The 20,904-nt window shown below is 33.0% G+C and overlaps 1 protein-coding gene across 3 annotated transcripts in view; it reads left to right on the plus strand.

Moving 5' to 3' along the window:
* EHBP1 (EH domain binding protein 1) overlaps positions 1–20,904 on the plus strand; it is a 345,442-nt gene that overhangs the window by 320,823 nt on the left and 3,715 nt on the right. For all 3 annotated transcript variants that reach the window (XM_012639212.1, XM_012639213.1, XM_012639210.1), the window contains 2 exons: positions 15,568–15,667; positions 16,800–16,873. In XM_012639212.1, coding sequence (XP_012494666.1) covers positions 15,568–15,667; positions 16,800–16,873 — 174 coding nt within the window. The remainder of the gene's footprint in view (positions 1–15,567; positions 15,668–16,799; positions 16,874–20,904) is intronic.

The following is a 20,904-nucleotide window of genomic DNA, read 5'->3' on the forward strand; positions in this document are numbered from 1 at the left end:
AAAAAAAAAAAAAAAAAAAAAAAGAAAAGTGTGAGAATTAAATTAGATACTTTATATCAAACATTTGCACAGTGCTTGGGATATAGTATGGAAAGAGCTCAATAAATGTTGGTTATTATTAGCTATATGATCTCTTACATACTTAAATTTGTCAAGCTCACCTTTGAAAAAAAAGATAACAAAAGATGAAAAACATTAATATGCTAGGAATTTTACCCATCACCATCAAACATTAAATAAAATAGTTATAATAAATTAGTATTCTCTTTTCACATTTGTACATTTTATTCATTATTCTGTATTACATATGTTCTACAATAGACATTTGGAGGAAATAATCAATAATGAATAGACATACAGTGTAAAGAAAATAGCAAAGTTTGTTTTAAAAGGAGAGTTTACATTTTAAGGTGCTTATAGTGCTTTTATTCTTTACTTTTTATACTTTCAATTTTAAAAATTAGTAATTTTCCTCAATTCTTTTCTTTCCATAGTTTTTTCCTTCTATAGATACAAGGACAATTAAAACTTTACATCATACTTTCAAGTTTTCTTTACCCTCACAATTCATTCAGGTAATTCAAACATGTATCTTTTATCTACAGGGTATCCCAAAAGTTGCCATAAATGGGGAAAATAGGAAGTTTTAGCTAAATGTACTTTTATTTACAAAATATTCATTACAAAATTTTTCCTTTGTGTGGAGACTTTTGGGATACTCTGTATATTTCATTATTTAGACTATTTAAGAAGGAAAATATATAAATTATATCTTGAAGTGGTAGCATTCAAATGTTGAATAATTCTAGTTCATGCAATAGGTACTGGATCATAGGATTTCTTTTTTTGATTTGTTTTTCTTTTTACTAGCCAGCAGACTCAGGGCCTCAAAAAATTGGATTAATACTCAGAATTGTTCCTCTCCACAGAAATCTTTAGTAAAAGGTAAAAGATTTATACCATCTGAAGGGAAACCAGAGTATGGATCATAAGGTTTCTAGAAAGGAACCTCTCTGATTCAGAAATGCAGAGAGCCTCCTAAGGTTCTCATTTCTAACATTTGTTCCTCTCTCCTTGGCACTGACTGTATGCCCCAACTTTTTACTATATATAATCTTAAATTGACTTTCTCATCTGCTGACTCATGTTTATTCATTTATCCAGAAAAACAAATATATATAATTTCTACCAGTGATATTTAGAAAGTATTTTCCACTACTAGAAATTTTGAATTGGAAATGTAAATATAATTTTTGAACCTAAAGAATTATCACATCACCATAATTTTCAATTTGGAACATGTCTATTGCCTAAAGTGAGGAACATCCTTACTCTAGATTGCAATAAAATTTTTTAACATTTAAAAAAGTAGAAATTCCAGGAAAATGTGTTTTTTCTCAGCAACTATCTATGAAACAAAATTTAGGCATTTGAACTGATTTTGGCAGCAACATGTTTTTCTTCTGAATGTGAAATTAAATTTTTGTAATGCCATGCCAATGCTAAAATAACATGTTATACATGGAATATCACCCTTTCTTTTTTTAAGAAAAATTAATCTCAGTGACTTCTTTGTGAAAGGGCCAAGACAGTGGTTCTCAAGCTTTCAGATCCATAAAAAAATACCTGAGGAATTTGTTAAAAATACAAATTCCCAGGCCCTGCTTGAAAGATTCTGATTCAGTGGATCTGGGATAGGGCCCATTTTCTAGGTAATTCTAATACAGACGATCTACAGACCACGTTCGAGAAATACGGAGCTAAGATATACTAAATTCATAGTGTTCCAAGTGCTAAGGGAAGTAGCACAGCATAGAGATTTAAGAGCATAGACTTTAAAATCAGTAAAATCCCAACTGGAATCTGGGTGGTCTTGGACAAGTTATTTAACCTCTCTAAGCCTGTATTTCCTCAGATGTTTTAAAAAAGAAAAAAGGCTGATAACTCTTAGGTTATATATAAAAAACAACTTTGATAAATGTTTGTATGAACACCATAATTTTCACTGCTAAATAAATAAGTAGGAGGAAGCCTTAGGAATTCTGCTAGTCTCTTGATCTATATGTTCCATTGAATTGGTATACTAGTTATATGTGTTCTGTGAGGCACATACAGAAAGAACTTAGGCATTGTATTTTGAGAAATTTATTTTAGGGCATCATGTAGGAGTCAACTTTACAAATGTACTTTTTCTTCCTCTGTTTCATCCTGACACTATCCTAAGAAGATTAACCAAGATTTCATAATTTGATATGACAAAGAATGACATCAGAGATGGATAAGTATGTGTGAGTTACCCTCTGAGTCAAAATTAAGGTAGTTTATGGAAGTGTGCAGACTCTATTCTGATACCTTTCTTCCAATTTCCCCAAATGGAAACATTTTTTAAAAATACGGATTTTACCGTATAGAGATAACTGGATGCACACCAGGCCTCATTAGGTCCTTCATCTTGGAGATAAAATTGTCCAGTTGAATAGCCATGAACCTTCCTTTTATTGTTGACAGGTTTACAAAGTTTTGCTTTTAAATCTTGTTCATTCTGTTGTGAAGACATTGCCAGTTCTTCCAGTAGATGGTAAATTATTATGTCTTGCTTTTAATTACTAGTTATGGTTTTAACACCTTCATAGGCCTCTAGGTGCTTTGCATAAGAAAACTGAAGATAGATACATAGTCATTATATCTGCTTCCTGTCCCCACTTGTCACTTCTGAGCTGGAATGTGAAAAGCATTTGTGCACTCAAAGGAGCTATTTCTTACAATATAAATTAGTGAAAAACTGTTGAGTTGATACCTATTTTAAAAAATTAAATTAGATACTTTTAAATGCTCAATATAACCAATTAATTTTTTAATATTTGCTGAATAGGTTTTTTGTAAAGATTTTTGTTTTTGTTTTAATGGAATTTGGAGGAATTTTTTAGAGAAAGAACGATTAATCAAAATAGTGTGATTATATACAACTATTATGTACCCATAATAATTTAAAAAAAATTTTTTTTTTTTTTTTTGAGACAGTGTCTCACTCTTTTGCCCGGGCTAGAGTGCCGTGGCGTCAGCCTCGCTCACAGCAACCTCAAACTCCTGGGCTCAAGCGATCCTACTGCCTCAGCCTCCCGAGTAGCTGGGACTACAGGCATGTGCCACCATGCCCGGCTAATTTTTTCTGTATATTTTTAGTTGTTCAATTAATTTCTTTCTATTTTTAGTAGAGACGGGGTCTCGCTCTTGCCAGGCTTATCTTGAACTCCTGAGCTAAAAAAATCCGCCTGCCTCGACCTCCCAGAGTGCTAGGATTACAGGCGTGAGCCACCGCGCCCGGCCAAAAAAAATTTTTTTTAAATAGAGTAATTATTTTTACCAACTGTATAGGATAAAGTTTGATACTATATATGTGTGTGTGTGTGTATATATATATATATATATATATATGTATATATACACATACACACACACACGTGTGTATATATATATTTTCCCCCGAGTGAATACAGTAGACTTTACCATCCAAATAAGAGCATATAAATTAGTTTTCTCCTCTGTTTTTAAACTAGTGACATTGATATGTGAATTCACAGTACACAGAGTTAATGAACATCTATCTGACTTGTGAACGTCTCCCGCATTTACTTGCTGGTTGTATACTGCTTCTCCATTCTTTACCCATCCCCAAAACACCCAAACCCATGACCCCGATGCCAGTTAGCTCTGAATTAATAGCACCACTTGGTGGTCAAAGCTAGGAATTGTGTAAAGCATTAATATTTCTTCCCTACCAGCATGTTATATCTCCTACATAGACAACTTCTTGGCTGGAATTTGACAGAGCTAGTCATGGCTATATCTAATTGCTTCTGAAGGATGTAGCTTCATAAGGCAAGTTAAAGATGTAAATCAAGGAAGACATTGGGCTGATGTAGTTTTATTTTAAAAATGAGTTTATTATGAATTTTAGTGCTTTAAATATTTTAATTTCTCATGAGAATAAAATTAGAGGGAGCCAAAATTACTTAACACCTTTAACACCATTTGTTATGACTCAGATGCTTATTTTGAATCAAAGTAAAAGGTTAAATAAAATTATACTGAACATTGCAATTCAAAAGAGAATACCATTCTAGAAAAAAGTATCAAATATCCATAAAGCTAACAAAGTTTGGTTTTAGGTAATAGTTTCATTAAAAGATTAGTTTTCATCATTTATAGAAGATAAAATTTTTTCTTTAAAATTATCCGACAGAAGTATCAGTGGAGATTGGATAGCTATTGTGCTATCTGAAATATGTAACTTGATTTGATGGTAATGAGTGTGGGAAATGAAGTGCTGTATTAACTGGTACATTTGTGACCAAACAGACTTGGAGTTGACCATAAATTTGAGTGGGAGCATGGGCTAAGTGTTTTAGATGTGATTGCTCTGGCCCTTTTTAGGTAGGCTGCAGCTTTGGAGAGAAGGAAAGGATATACAACACAAGGACGTATATCTAACTGCTGGAAATTGGCCCATAAGATTTATGCCAGAATCTGAGCTGGACTATTGAGGTAGCATGATGTTCTTCAGGCTAAGGGGTATTTAAAAATGTATATCATGGTAAAAGGGGTAATTGAACATATCCTGGGGATTAAGTTGAAGAGAAATCTGAAAATAACTTTATCCTTGGGAATTGTAGCCATTCTGGGAGTCACACATTAGATTTTCTCTGAATTTCTGACTGAAGAAACTGCTATTAGCATAAGGATCTTTGGAATCTACTTAACAACATGTATAACCTTAGAAAGGGTAATGTCTCACGGAAGGTTTACATTTGAGTAACTCTTTTAAGTAAAGAAAAATGGAGCATGGGTAGTCAATGAGTTCGAATGCATGGGGAGATTGAAAAAGGTTAAATGATAGTAGGATGCATTTTGATTAATTGGTCCAGTAAAATAGATATGTAAAGACATTAGAAATATCATGCTCAGTGGAACTAACACTTTAAGACTTGAAGCAAGTCACCCAACATATTTACTTCTGTGAGTAGGCCTTTCTATTTCTAGTGCTTGTATATATAGTCAGAAAAACTCTGAGACTCTGCCAGGAGGAATCACCATTCCTTGCCCCATTATCAATTCGAGGAGTCAAGGAAGGATCCTGAAGCTTGAGAAAAAAATGTGGCTCTCATATGTGTATGTACATATGTGTGTGTGTGTGTGTGTGTGTGTGTGTGTATAGAGACAGAGAGAGAAACAATGACATCACCATTATATTACTTATATAGCATTTACTGTAGACCAGGCACTATTCTAAGTGCTTTACACATATTAATTCATTTAATCTTCACAAAACTCTATAAAATGGTACTGTTATTTCCTCTTTACAGATGAGGAAACTGAGTCCTGGGGAGATTAAGTAACTTACCCAAGTTCACATAGCTCTTAAAGAACAGAGCTGGACTCAAATGCACCCTGATAATCCAACGCTAGGCAGAGTATTCTTAGCTTGGCCATGTTCATTGAATGGCCATTTCCATTGCCTCAAATATAATCACAAGTAGCATATAGTTGCCCAAGAAGTGGACAGGTCTATCCTGGGAATCCCCTATCTGTGCAAGATATCATATACCAACCTATATAATTCAGGGGTCCTATGGACACATTTGCATAAGAAGAAAGGCCAACTCCTCTTGTGAAGTACGATGTGCTACTCTGAGATCATTGTTAAGCCCCAGTGGCCTACATGGAAGAGTAAACAAAACCTCCTGTGTTATGGATGAACTAAGTGAACAGAATGAGGGTTAATTTGTTTATCAGAGTTTTGAAGGGTTGTTTTTGTTTATCAGAGCCACTCTGAAGGCTTTGTCAAGGTTGGTCTGAATTCTAAACAAAGAGCCTGTTCTGGTAATACTGATTACCTATGAGTCTCAAGTGTTAAGTGGGTGGCTAAGAGTGGTGGTTCACAAGACAGACTGCTTAGATTTGAACCCTGGTTCCATCACTAACTAGCTGTATGACTTTAGGTAAGTTATATAACTTCATTACATATTTGATGCTGTTATTATCGTCATCATAATTACCATTATTATTCCCAGACTATAAAAAAGTTATTGGTTGTCAGTGATATAATGAAGGAAATATATGACAGTCTTTTTGAAACACTGCTGTTCTCAACTTCAGGAGATGGCATTGCAGACCCAAGCTCATTATAAGTGTTTCCTGTGTACCCTAGTGAAAAGAATGGCTCCCCTGAGAAGGTTGAGGGGCATTGGATGAAGTATTATAGTGTTGAAACTTATGCTGATCACCTGGTATGCTCTGGAAAAACAGCATTTATTACATTTGATTTCAAGGTGGTGTGTAATTGTCTAAACCCTGCTCAGGTTAGAAAGCTGCTGGAGGAGGTCCTGCACTGTTCTCCTTGCTTAGGCTTCTGTGGTTTGAGAATGAATGTGGATGCAGCCAAGAATGGGAAAGGCATAATTCCCATCACTCTCACTCATAAAATGAAGATATTTAAGAAAATGCATATGAGGACATTATGTTAAGTGAAATAGGTCTGGCACAGAAAGACAAATACTGCGTGATCTCCCTTATATGTGGAATCCAAAAAAGTTGAACTCATAGAAGTAGACAATAGAATGGTGGTTACCAGGGGCTGGGGCAGTGTGAATGGCAGTGGTGAGGTTGGGGAGATGTTGGTCAAATTTTACAGAATTTCAGTTACATAGGAGGAATAAGTTCAAGAGATCTATTGTGCAACATGGCGACTATAGTTTAAAATAATATATTGTACTCTTGAAAATTACAAAAATAACTGATTTTAAATGTTCTCGCAACAAAAAAAGATGAGAGCATCTTTTGTGAGGTAATTCATTTGTTAATTAGCTCAGTGTAGACATTCCACAGTGTATACATATTTCAAAACAACATGTTGTACATGGTAAATATATATAATGTTTATTTGTCAATTTAAAGAAACATAAATGCATAGGAAGGATATACCCCAGTGTTAATCTGGTTATCTGAACCCAAGCATGATCAAAGCAGGTACAGAGTAGAAGAGAAAGTTACTGTGCGGGAGGCATATTGGGAGTTGAACTCATGAACTTGTCCTTTATTGGAAACTGGAGGCTCTGGAGATACCCTGGGAATGATATTGTAAGGACTTTTAACGACTTTATGCAACACTGGAGGGGGTTACCTAGAAGAGTAGCTGACTGACTGCATAATGCATCTTTGGAGAAACTCTTTATTAGAAAGGAACCTATCTGGAGCACATTTAGAGTATATCTGCCTGAGTTTGTCCTGCTATATTTTAAAAATTATATGTATTTAATTTTCCATACTTTCAACAGAATCTAATCTCATTCACACCAGGCACTTAGTAAATCAGCTATTTCATCTACATTGATAATTTCACAAGCTGATTTTAAAGGTGCTGTGCTTTTAACATCAAAATCTCTTCCTGTAAAAATCATGAAAACTTACTTTCCCAATGAAGCTTTTGCTTTATAAATATTTGATTTTTCCTGTTGAGGGCTTTCTTTTCTTCATATGACACCAATTTGTACTTCAAATTGTAATTTTCATTTTTAACTGTATTTTCATAACCAATAAAAAACTTTTAGATGTGTTCCATTAATCCATAATTTGCAATTTTAAAATTTACCTTTTTTGGCTTTTGATATTAAGCAGTATTCCATGAATTGCTTTGTTCTTAAGTCTCTAAAACCCACTGCCAGTAACTAGAGACTGTCACTACTCGGAGTACACATTGTTGGGTCACCATAGCTATGGCTATCTTTTGTATGCAACAGTGACACTGCTGACCCAGTAGGGCATTCACTTTGTTTTTCTAGCTACAGAGATGGGTTTGCACTGATTTACTCACATTTTTTACCTATCCTGCTTAGGGCCAATGACATACTAACTATAGACTTTGTTATGATAGCAAAGATTAAAAATATAATTTGTGTCCATGAAATTGTTTAGAAATTTACTCTCACTCCAGCTATCCCTGGTTGTATGTTTGTGTCCATACTAGATTATGATCCCTTTTGAGGGGCGGCGATCACATCTTCATTACCTTTGTATCACCAGCTCCTGGCTCAGTGCTGTAGGCAGCATCATCACCTTCTTCATTATCATCTTCATAGCTTGCAGTTTGGGGTACTGTGCTAATTACTTTACATGGATTTCCTCATCTAATTCCTGTAACAACTATATCAAGTAAAAGTAATATGATTAAATATCCTTATAGAGATGAAGAAACTGAGGTTTAGAGAGGTTCAGTAATTAGTCTAAGATCGAGGGGCTCGATTTTTTTTAAACCAACTGAACAAAAGCCATATTGGATGTGGATACAATGTTCATCATATTTATATCATATTCAAAATGACTGCTCTAACCAGCCACAGAAACTGTGGACAGTATATAATTATATATTATGCTTGACCCTACTAGAATTTATAGTTTTATCCACAGAAGTTTCTCAGAATTAGTGTAAGTAAACATTCATAAAGGTGTTCCTTAATTTATAAGAGGTCTTTAAAGTTCATTTATGAGTCAAGTGCTTTTCCATAAAATAGTTAAATTATGGATTGGGTTCTGAGGCCACCCTACAAAAAACTATCACATGTGCCCAAGTGACCTAAAATGAACCCCATCTCCCAATGAGAGTATCCCCCAGAAATTTTGACCAACTTGAATATATAGAAGTTTGTGAATATGTCAATATTTAATTTAGCTATATACACATACTTATTTAAATCACATATCTTAAACTATATTAACCTAGAAATATTGCTTTTCTGCACTCACACTTTTCAAGAAATAATTTTATTCAACTCTTTATGTTCATCTTGGACATTAATATCTCAGTTACTTCTAGAGCCACTTTCGTGTCATTCCTGTGACATGACTATGAGAATGCTAGAGGACAGGGAGCGAGTAGAAGGGAGTCTGGCAGGTGCAGTTCAAACAAAAGGGGCTCTAGGAGAGGGGAGAACTGGTGGGGAAGCTATCCATCCTTAAAGGACACTCACAATTCAAGTTTTCCCCTTGCTGGAGGATGCTTAATTAATTCTCCAAGTAGACGACTATCTTTTTGTGAATGTTTTCTATAAAAGTGACTCATTGTATTTTGTCCTATTTTACAAAATATGTTAAATGTACCTTAAAAAATAAATACAGCTTCTGAGTTCTGAGTGTTTTAACTTAAGCCAAATGACCATCCATAAATAGCCAAGATAGTCATGCATAACCTGAAATGTGGGTCATATTAATATCTTTAAAGGCTCCTAACTATGAAAAGTTATGGGTGGAACCCACATCCCACATGTAATTTTTTTGAAATGCTAAACTTTAAGTAAATATAAAGAATTTCATCAGTTATAATTTTTCCATGATGACTATTTTGGTGCTTTTTTGTTTCTTTGTTTATTTCTGTCCTAAATTTGTGCTTAGTTTATTACCTTTTGAGAAATCCAGTGCTTACCTTCAGCATAAAAAAAGGCTGTTCAGGCCCTATTCAGGAGTAAGGAGTTACTGAATAGTAAGAGGACTGCTATTAATTTCCAACCTTTAGAAATAGCTTCTTTTTATGTATAAATTTATTGAGGAAGAACTTTGGTGAAGTTGTCCATGCCTCGTCCTATAGAAAGTCCATACATAGAAGTCTGAAGTCTGTCAGAAGTTATGTGGAGAGAGATGCTGCCTCAAATCTCTCCCCACATTCTGTTTTACCAAATGGGTAAATAAAAGGTGTGTTTATTTCGAGAGAGTGTGTTAGTTTTTATTTTACTTCAACAAAAGGAGACGGGCTTTTCTCCAGAGTTTATATTCTTAACACTATAACAAATATATCATGCTGAGCAAATAGTTTTAAGACAATTACTGCTTAAAATATCAATAAAGATTACGAGATTCTTTTTTTATGTTGATGCTGTTTGAGGATATTCTTGGAGCAGAAACATTTGCTTATATAGTAAAATTTATTTTCATAATATAGCTCTATTTCCTAAGTTTAAATATTTTCTAAAACTGGGGCACTGGAGTCCCGTAATAATATTGGCTTAGAAGTTAATGTCTCCATGATTCTACATAACTGCAGCAAATTCATCTTTTTCATCCATTAAATAAAATATGTTTCTCCAGCACCACTTAGTTGGACACCTTCATGTGTCTGTCTATTGTAGTATGTCTTTCAAAGGTCACCATATTTTTGTAATGACCATCAGGACAATTTGTAATGGCAGCTTTTTTGTTTTTATGTTTGGTTTAGCTTTGCTGTGCTGTGTCCTTTAAGGGCTGTCACCTGTCAGGCATCCCCACTATGGGGCTATAGCAAGATTTCAGCATTCTTTAATGTTTTCATGGTGGAAAATCTTGAATTTGTATACATGTACAAGAGCAGCCTGTATTTATGTGTATTTGCGCTTTCCCATTGAATTCATCTTCTATTTAGCTAAAAATATGTTGTTCCTCACTTTGCATTTATATAAGAATTCACTGCCTAAAAAATTCACTATCTTTCTAAATAGATAATAATTTTATGGTGAAAGATTAATTAGGAAAAGTTAATTAGAAGATAGTTTTTAAAATAGTCACAATTTCAGGGGTTTGGTATCACTTTTATTCATTTTTAAATTTACATTAAAACAAGTACTTCTGAAAAAATAAATAAAAACAACATACAAAAATTCATTTTTTTTTTTTTTTTTTTTGATATGGTCTCACTCTGTTGCCCCTACTAGAGTGCAGTGGTGTCATCATAGCTCACTGCAACTTCAAACTCCTGGGCTCAAGTGATCCTCCTACCTCAGCCTGCCAAGTAGCAGGGACTACAGGTGTGTGCAGAAAGATGCTGGGCAAAATACAAATTCTTAAATGAATGAATGAATGAAATGTTAACTTTACATCATTGGCTGGGTGCAGTGGCTCATGCCTATAATCTTAACACTCTGGGAAGCCGAGAGGCAGGATTGCTTGGCGTAAGGAGTTCAAGACCAGCTGAGCAAGAGCAAGACCCCATCTCTACAAAAAACAGAAAAATTAGCAAGACCCTGTCTCTACTAAAAATAGAAAAAATTAGCCGGGCAACTAAAAATAGAAACAAAAAATTAGCTGGGCGTGGTGGTGAGTGCCTGTAGTCCCAGCTACTCAGGAGGCTGAAGCAGGAGGATCAGGAGAATCGCTTGAGCCCAGGAGTCTGAGGTTGCTGTGAGCTAGACTGACGCCATGGCACTGTAGCCTGGGCAACAGAGTGAGACTCTGTCTCAAAAAAACAAAACAAAACAAAACAAAACAGGCTGGGCGTAGTGGCTCATGCCTGTAATCCTAGCACTTTGGGAGGCTGAGGCCGGAGGATCTCTCAAGGTCAGGAGTTCAAGACAGCCTGAGCAAGAGTGAGACCCCGTCTCTACTGAAGAGACCCCTATCTCTTCTAAAAATAGAAAGAAATTAGCTGGACAACTAAAAATATATAGAAAACATTAGCCACGTATGGCGGCGCATGCCTGTAGTCCCAGCTACTCGGGAGGCTGAAGCAGAAGGATCACTTGAGCCCAGGAGTTTGAGGTTGCTGTGAGCTAGGCTAACGCCACGGCACTCTAGCTCGGGCAACAGAGCAAGACTGTCTCAAAAAACAAAAAACAAAACAAAACAAAAAACAACAACAGAAAAAAAACCAAAATTTTACATCGTTTTTTTGGAGGAGATAGAATATAAAAGTCATTGATACAGTCAGCTAACATTTAGGTATTTATACTACATGTCATGCTGTGCATTATATGCTTTCTATTAAGTAGTTTTTATTAACTGTGATAGGAAGAATGATTTGAAGTTATATTTACAGATAGTTGCTTTTCCTGCCATTATTATTATCCTTGATTATTTCATAATTTTTACAAATCATAGTCCGTTTTAAAATAATTGATTAAAAAAACCCTGACGTTCAGAGTTTGTGATATCAGAAAAGATGTTACATTCCTGGAGCAAAATAAAAGGCAGAAGTCTTAAGGAAATGAAATAGAAAAAAATATTACCAGAGATTATAATTCACTAGTCCAATGCTTTAAAATGTTAAAGTGAAAGCTACTTAAGTAGTTTTTATGATATTTTTATTGGCAATGTGTTTTTAACAAACATGAGGTACTATGTTTTAAAATATAGTGTAACAACTGAGCCATACTTTCACATTTTAGTAACTATATACTCAACTGTAGTATATTGTCATTTTTTATTTCAAAATGGCCTTCAACTGTATATACCTTGAATTTTTCAGGGCATGAAACTGAAAAGAAATTAAGATTTTAAAAAGTATTGGCTCCAAGGTGACAAAAATGTGGTTGTAATTACAAATTAAGGATAATTTTGAAAAAGAGGTAGTTAACCAGGTGAGGTTAAACAAGATTAAATGATTTATGGCCATTTTATAAAATAATGACAGTCTTCATTTTAAGCAACAATGTAAAGTGCTTTATTCCGAGATTAGGTATTGTGGCAGAAGCTAAAACTGCCTTTTTTCTAACAGTGCCAGAATACAACCTCTTTTTCTTTTTGCACTAACAAGACTGCTTTACCACCACGGCCCACTCTAAGTAATTAAATCAATCCTTTGTACTTACCGTATTCTCCTCTAGTGACGGTACTAGATCTGATTATATGCTTCATGCATATTCAAAGTACCGCACTGACAGCTCTTTAATGAGCTCTTACTTAATCAGTATGAACAATGTTCATCTTGTTCTTTTTTTCCTCATGCATTAGAGCTAGGAACAGTTGGGAAAAATGAAACATCCAGCATTCATTTGAAAAATATATTGTACTTTGAAAAGTGTCTAAGCTGAGGAAGTTGCATTCTGCCCTTTAAAAGTCTGATGGACAAATTGGATTACTAGTATTGGATTAAATAACAAATGGTTAGAGGAGAAATGAGAAAAGCTGACTGTGATCACAGGCTTTAATATTTTTTGTTACTTATAAAGCTAAAGGGGTCTTTAACCAGTTATTAAAGTCAGGATTAATTTGTAATGGTTCAACTTACTGGCTTTTAAAAGCTTTTTAAATTTTAAAAATTTAAAATCCCTAAAAACAATAGTGTAATAATGTATTAGAAGAAATTTTAATTTTTTATTACTAGGCTAAGTATAGATTTCCATGATTGTATACTATCTCAGATAAGGATTTAGTGATACGAAATGTTTTTTCAGTTAATTTAAATAATCTATGTAGCAACGTGTAATATGTCTTTAAATATTTCTTATTGTTAGGCTTATTTCCTTTTGAAACATGAGATTCTTTTATTATTAGTCATTTCCTAACTATTAGGGGAGGAGGATCTTTTATTCTTACCGAAAAATCATAGGCATGAGTTAAACTGAAAATAACACAGTACCACATCAATATTGTTATTCTCAAGGAAGCAGTCTTCCATTGAAGAAAATGATGCTAATTTAAGAGTAGGCTGGTTGCTTCTAGTATTGCCTGAAAGCCTCAATTATAGGTTAAGTTAAACTCAAAGTTTTAATATGTCTATATTTTTAGAAGACATTTAGGTTATGAACACAAGAATTAAGTCTTTAATCAGAAAATAAAATATCATAAAATCTACACCTATTAATATTGCACACATGTGGCATTTCACTGATCAAAAAGGCCTTCACCAGGGTACAATTGGCCTTTTTCCAAATTGCAAGCTTTTTCTCAGCTTTTTCTTTTTACTCTTTCTTCTTTTGTTGCTGCCCAGGGATTTGTGCCTATCGCAGCCTATATCACATGACCAGTGTCAAGACATCACATGGTCCAAAGTGAATACAAAACCAGCTACCCTAAAAGAGAGATTAAAAATACTGTAAAACAATAAAGACTTTTGTTCAGACTCTGAAAGAATCTGTCCTAAGTCGGCTTCATACCATTAGTTTTAATAGCATTTAATGAAAGCATATATCCTCACTATTCTCCGTAATGATGAACAACAAATATCTATTTTACAAGGATGCTCTAAAAATACATGTTTAATCTTTAACACAGAGATCAGCTTTTAATATTCTATTTTCATTCTAAAAATTTATTTAAATTTATATTAATGTGGAAATATTTAAATAAAATATGGTATGTCCACAATTTATGCAAGCATTAAAGAGAATGAGGTAGATATTTGGACAGCATAACAAAACAAATCATAGGCCAACACACAATATGATCTCATTTATCATAAAGGAAAGAAACCTATATTTGTCTATAGATAAAATATAGACACGTGTGATAGACATAGCTATCTATGCAGTCTGGAAGGAGATAAGCTAAACTGTAATAGTACTTCTTGAACGGAGGAAATGGGGAGTGTGGGGTTGGTGAAAGAGGACTAGACTTGACTTTCTACTCAATTATACCTTTGTATTTGAATTTTTTAAATGGACATGTAGTGTGTTTAAAAGTTAAAAGGAAATATCTCACTTAAAAAGAAAATAAAACTTAGGGATTAATAATCTTACCTAGGATATTTAATTTTTTATTAGATATTTAAATTAACCCTATGAGTGCTGTACAGAAGTTGGACAGTATTAAATAGTAGCTTAGAAAAGCAATAAACCAATCATGGGGGAAATTCAGGAAAAAAGTCAAAAGTTGTAAATTTGACTAGGTATAATTTGAAGGAAGAAGGAGGACAAATGTGGGGACAATTAATATTTTTCTTGAGTATAATTGTGGCCTACTTCTACATGAATAATGCCAAATATGTACTATGCCTTATATAATCCTTAATGTACTGGCCTTTGTCGGAGGGCATAAAGGTAGTATAGATGATAGAATGGATATTAGGGATAGTGAATTTTAAATATCTCCTGTATGTAGTCAGTGACTTTGTAATCTAAAATATTAGATTATCTCTGTGCTCAAATGTTTTCTGAACATTATTATGTTCATTGTAATTTTCTTTTTCACACATAACTGTAGGTACTTTTTTGTAGCCTGGTCATTTACATTGTATTTAATAATTTATAAGTGATTTACCATACTAAGGATGACACATTCCAGAATGGTAATTGTGTATATATCTTTAGTTTACCTTTGGGGAGGTAAATAAGAAAAAAAGCAAGTGGTTACAGTGGAAGCTTTCACATAGTCTCTGGACTTCTCTGATCTTCCTGTTAGTCTTATGATTCTCATAATGATTTTTTAATGTTACAGGGGTTTTTTTTGTTTTTTTTTTTTCTTTATCATGACTATGTGTCTGTCAGCTCCATGAGTTCCTCACTGAAACATAATAGCAAGTCAGCCTCTGGGGAGGATTTAAAAGGTGGGACATTTTGTTTACTGTACTTAGTGTTAATATGATCCATAGGTATGTTCAGGGGGACTAAAATACACATGCCGAATAATATCGGCTTTAGAAGATTGGCTTATGAGTTTTTAAATATTGATTTCGTTTTTTCAGGCCTTGGATTTTAATCTTATATTATTGTAAGTAGTTTAATATGTAATATTGAAGTGGCTAAAATATTTTTCCATGTTAAATCTTGTGCTAAACTATTATTTGGTTTGCATAATGTCATATAATAAGAGGTAACTCTTCCTGGATTGTAGGAAGGAACACAGAAGAAGAAGAAGCTATGATGCAGGAATGGTTTATGTTAGTTAATAAGAAAAATGCCTTAATAAGGAGAATGAACCAGCTCTCTCTTCTGTAAGTACTCATGATTATGCTTGTTTTTCCTACAACATTGATAAATCTTAGGCTTTTTGTTATTCCTTCTTTGGAGTTTCATATTTTTTAGGTCTAATTTTTTTTTTCTTTCCTTAGAGATTACAGTAAGTTTTTATAAAAATTAAAAATAATATGTAACAGTTTTTATTTGAATAATAAGAATTTTTAAATGGAATGATAGACACTGAAAAAGTGTTTATTATACAGAAGGCCAAGGAATATAAACAGTTTTCATGTTTAAGAAATAAATCACTTGTGTGAAAAAGGAGATTTGGTTTATATTGAGGATTAGAGGGGAAGAGAAATAAAATTGAAGTTTATTTCATAACAAATTCTAAGGTAAAAAATAAAAATAATTCTGAATAAGGACAAAAGGACATTTATAGTCTACAGGCGATGTTACTCTAAATTTTGGGATAAGAGATTAATTACTAAAACAGAAGTGACCTTTTAATGATTGCAAGAATTACAGTAAAATGGAGACTAAATTAAATGTAAGCATTCTTAGTCTTTAGCAGTTAGTTCACTACAGGACTTAATGATTGTTCCTTTCTGCTCACTGGTAGTGTTCTTATAGTATGCCACCTAGTGTGGGAATGAGCAGGCTTACATGTTTTATTTTGGTGAAAAATTTTATAATTTCTGCTATGCCTGAACTTGACAAAAGAGTTATGATGAAGCACAAAACTTAAACTAATCCTGAATCTTTGCCACTATGTTATATTTGCACTGGTAGTACTTTCATGTTTCTTGTGTTCTTTTCACATGGACTTTTGGACAAAAGAATCTTCATTATGAACAGTGAAAAAAAATATTTTAGAAAGTAGCCTTATATCTGGTACTTAACACAAGAAGCATTAAAGAACGAAACCACTTATCCTCAGATTAAAATATACCTCTTTGCCTATTCAAAATTGAAAGAGGAAAATAATAGGACTAGTAAATAGTCGACTGAGAAAGGTTTTGGGTTTGTGTATCATTTGTTTAGAGTGGCTTAAAGTTAAAGAGAAAAGTCAGTTATGAGTCCTAAAATCAATGTAACCTAAAGGTTCTTTTAAGTGTTTAATGATTTAGTAATTAGCATATTGATGAACTTTTGCAACTTGCCTAGGGAAAAAGAACATGATTTAGAACGAAGGTATGAGCTACTGAACCGGGAATTGCGGGCAATGCTAGCCATTGAAGGTAAGAAATGTTGTGGTGTGATGAGGTATGGGAGATGTCAGTTGTCAAAAATATTTAAAGAGTGTGATACACATCTGGTCTTACTAGGTCTGGTCTACTAGGGACCTGCAGGAATTGCATATAAATGCCTTAGAGACAGAAAGCAGTATCCATATAAACCCAAGGACTCTAATTCAGATAGATAATCATTATGTTTGCTATTAATAATAGTAGAAAATTATCTTAACTTTTGATCCATTAAGCTTAAATGTCCATAAAATAGAAAATATAAGGAGTTAGTTGATTTAATTACATTTTACTTATGTGCAATTTAAAGTTGTTTCCACTGGAGAGATTTGGAAAAGATTTATCATTTTGATTGTTCACACACTCTAAATTTTACCTTAATATTTAATTGATGTCAACATTGAAATATGTCATTGTCCAGTTTACTGTAGTTCTTAAGATTCCAACTTCTATTAAGTGAATGTTTAGGCAAAGATTGGCATATGAGATAAATAAAACACTTTGACACTTTTCATAAAGCTTTTAAATGAATTATATAGTAATCCTACACATGGTTCATAATATCAGCAAACATCAGCTAGCTTAACTATGGCATTTACTATAAATAATTATTTTTAAAAAAATTTTTTTAGAACGCTGTTCTCCTTATACCTCTCAGTTGAAAATGTCTTATAGTTCAAAGTTGTCTGCTTAAAAGCTAATCCTTTGGGCTCAGTAAAATGGACCTTTTGTGTAATCGATGCAAATTGATTTTCTTATTCTATATTGACCTCTTAACCCATTGACTGTCCATGGTAATTTCATTCTTCACCTGATAAGGTACCTGATCCATAATAAGTCAATTCTAATTAGTTTAGAAACTAGAAATTTAAGTTTGTAAGGGAAAGCCAAGTGAAACCTTATATTCTTAAACTATTTTAATAACTATTAAAATGCATGCTATCTAAATACTGTCATATATTTTTATAAAAGTTTTTTTTAATTACTTTTATATCCATAATCTCATTAAATAAATATCACTGGCAACATTTGTATATCATCATTTAGAAATCTGATTTACTTTATTTTAAAAGGTTTCAGTTATCCAGTTTCCTTCAACTGGCTATTCAAATGTATTAAATTATATCATTGATAATGACAGTAAAATCTGTCAAAATTATTTAAAAGTTCTATGAAACTTGCCATTGAAATAAAGTGCGTAAGTATACGAAATGATATTTTTCTTCTCAATATAATTTTTGTAGTCATGGTATAATAGTTATCAAAAGAGATTGGAAAGCTAGTCAGTTGAAAGGCAGGTATAGCAAATACTATTTATATAGTGTATGTATGTATATATATGTGTGTAATATATAATATATAATATGTATAATATATAACTCATTATACAGTTTATTCTTTATAGATTTATTTTATATTACACTGAACACAGAGTATTCTTTACCTTTTTTTAACCTACCCTTTCATGTACAGAAAGATAAATTGTCCCTGAAATATAGCTTGATACAATATAGTTGACTTTCAGTGTAGATATTGGTTCTATCCCCAAAACCAGTATTATAACCAAATATCCATCTTAAAAAGAGGGCCATGACACATATAAATAATCCCAGTTTCACTGGCAATCCTATCCCTAAACAATCTTAAACAATCTAACATTTTATCTGTCTGACCTTTCTTAGACATAAGAGAAAACCAGTAGAAAGTCATATTTTTGAAGAAGAGAGAAAAAATAATATTTTCCTTTTTAAAATACTTTTAATATAATTGTTAATTTTTTGAGTTATCATTCTCTTTTGTTTTTTAATTACATTGTCCCATATCTCACTGTGCCTTGACTCCGCCAATTTTCCTTGCTGGTTGAGGGAAAAAGGAGACTTGAAGAAAGAAACAGCCTGTTGATTACAAATAAAGATACTTTCTTAGAGAGAGGGCTGCCCCAGTTGCCTGGGCAGTATGTGGGCTGGGCTGTCCTAGAGAGGTTCTGATCATTGTGAAGATCAGCTCTGTGAAGACAGTGTCTTCTGAACTAACCCATAATATGAACACACATGCAGTTCAGTAGCTTGTTTGAGTGTTAAAACACCATGGAAAAACATATGAATAGGCAACATTAGTTGTTTTTGTTTTGCTTTCCTTTGTTTTAAAGTTCATTCCTCTTTTTTCCCCCATCTCTTCTACTTAGTAGCCTTAAGATAGTTTTAGTAATAAATAAACAAAAATCTTTTCAAATAAATCTGCTGAAACCATTCACTGGGAGAAAAGCACAGAATATTAATAGCTATAGCACATTGAAAGAAATATTAATAGCTTGGTTTGAGAGCAAAAAAATAATATTCAATATGTCTATTCTTCTGAGAATACATAATCACTTTGGCCTGTTTTTTTACCCTTTTTTCCTGAGGTGTTTTTCATAGCAGGAGTTTCACTCTACTGAGCTAAGTTGTAGGATCCCTCAAGCTAACAAACATCTTTTAGATACTTTTCCTATAGTTTTTTTTGTTGTTGTTGTTCCAGATTATTTAATGCCCCCTCAGGAAAGATAAATTCATTTCTGCACACATTGGGGTGGGCTTTTAGAAAGTGGTATGTTCATTTTCTGCACAAGAAATGGATCTTCTCTAGGATTTTGTACATCTTGATTTATTCTTGGCTTAGAGTTTGAAGTGGGTGCTCTTCTAAAGGGATTTATGCATAGGTTCACTATTTTTGTAGTTATGGTTTATATGATAAGCTTTTTATATTTAAAATCAATATGTAATCCCGTGGAGGAGCTTATCCCCTAAAACCCCATTTGTAAATCTATTTTAGCTTTGTTACACAGCACAGCCACAGTCTTCCATAGATTGATTAGGTACAGTGGTAGAATCCTATCAAATGGCCTGTTCTGATGATGATGCAAACTCTTTCAGGATTGCTAGTTGACTGGAACTAAAGATAAGACTTGACTGCAATCCCCCAATGTGCTCTTTACAAAACTAGTGTTAATTTTCATCAAAGTGCCAGGCGTATTTATAGTGGCAAGGTTGAAGGTTTACTACAAGAACTTTAGGTCTTTTCTATTAAAGTGTTTATAGGTATTTCTCTTGCCTTTTTTCAAGGTAATTATCAACTTCAGCAAATAAACTGAATCGGGGAATGAATAATTGGCCCTATATATAAAAAAGAGTTTTTTAAATTAACAAAACAGTTCAGTGCAGATGGACATAAACAGAATCTCTTTATTTCAACACTTTGGCTCAAATGCAGCATCAAAACTTAATCCTATTTGTTGTGAGAGGATATGGCTTTTGTAGCAAAAGTACGCTGGAATCTTTAAATTAATCAGAACCCACATTGTAGTTTGTCCAAGCCAAAGTCAGTGCAGCTAGCTAGCTGTGACTGGTGTTATAGGTGAGTAATCCTTTCTTAAAGTGTATAACAGGTAACAGATAAACTTACATGCAGGCTTTTAAAACATAACATGTCTAGGTGAAGCTATTTAAAATGGGATTTTAAAAAATTTAAGCTTGAACATACAAATGTGAATCTTGATCAATTTTAAATGTAATATTAAATTTTTAAAAGATCAAAATAGTTTATGTAATTTCTCAAATTAGCATTCAAGTATATATGTATGTGTAAACATATGTATGTATATGTTTGAGTTTGTGTACATATATAATTTATTCCCATTATGAGAAAGTAAATGCAAAGTAAAAGTATAGTTTGTTAATGTAAAATCTATTTACTGTACATAGCTATTTCCTCTACAATTGAGTAATATTTTGTAGATAGATATCAAGGTAGTATTCTAATGACAGAGTGAATATTAAAAACCCTATAAATTTATGCTGGGATATTTAAAATTCTTATGTCAGTTGAATTTGACTCAGAAACGATGAACATTACCTAACTATTCTTAATTTTAAAATGCGTTTATTACAATTATGGGAAATGCCATTATTGAGCTAGGAAAAAGTTAAGATTTTAAAAATTATACAATACTTCAGGTGTTAAAAATTTTTTTTTAATTCCTGTTTTAT

The sequence above is a fragment of the Propithecus coquereli genome, unplaced genomic scaffold, assembly GCF_000956105.1.
Source record: "Propithecus coquereli isolate 6110/MARCELLA unplaced genomic scaffold, Pcoq_1.0 Scaffold138, whole genome shotgun sequence".
Lineage (NCBI taxonomy): Eukaryota > Metazoa > Chordata > Mammalia > Primates > Indriidae > Propithecus > Propithecus coquereli.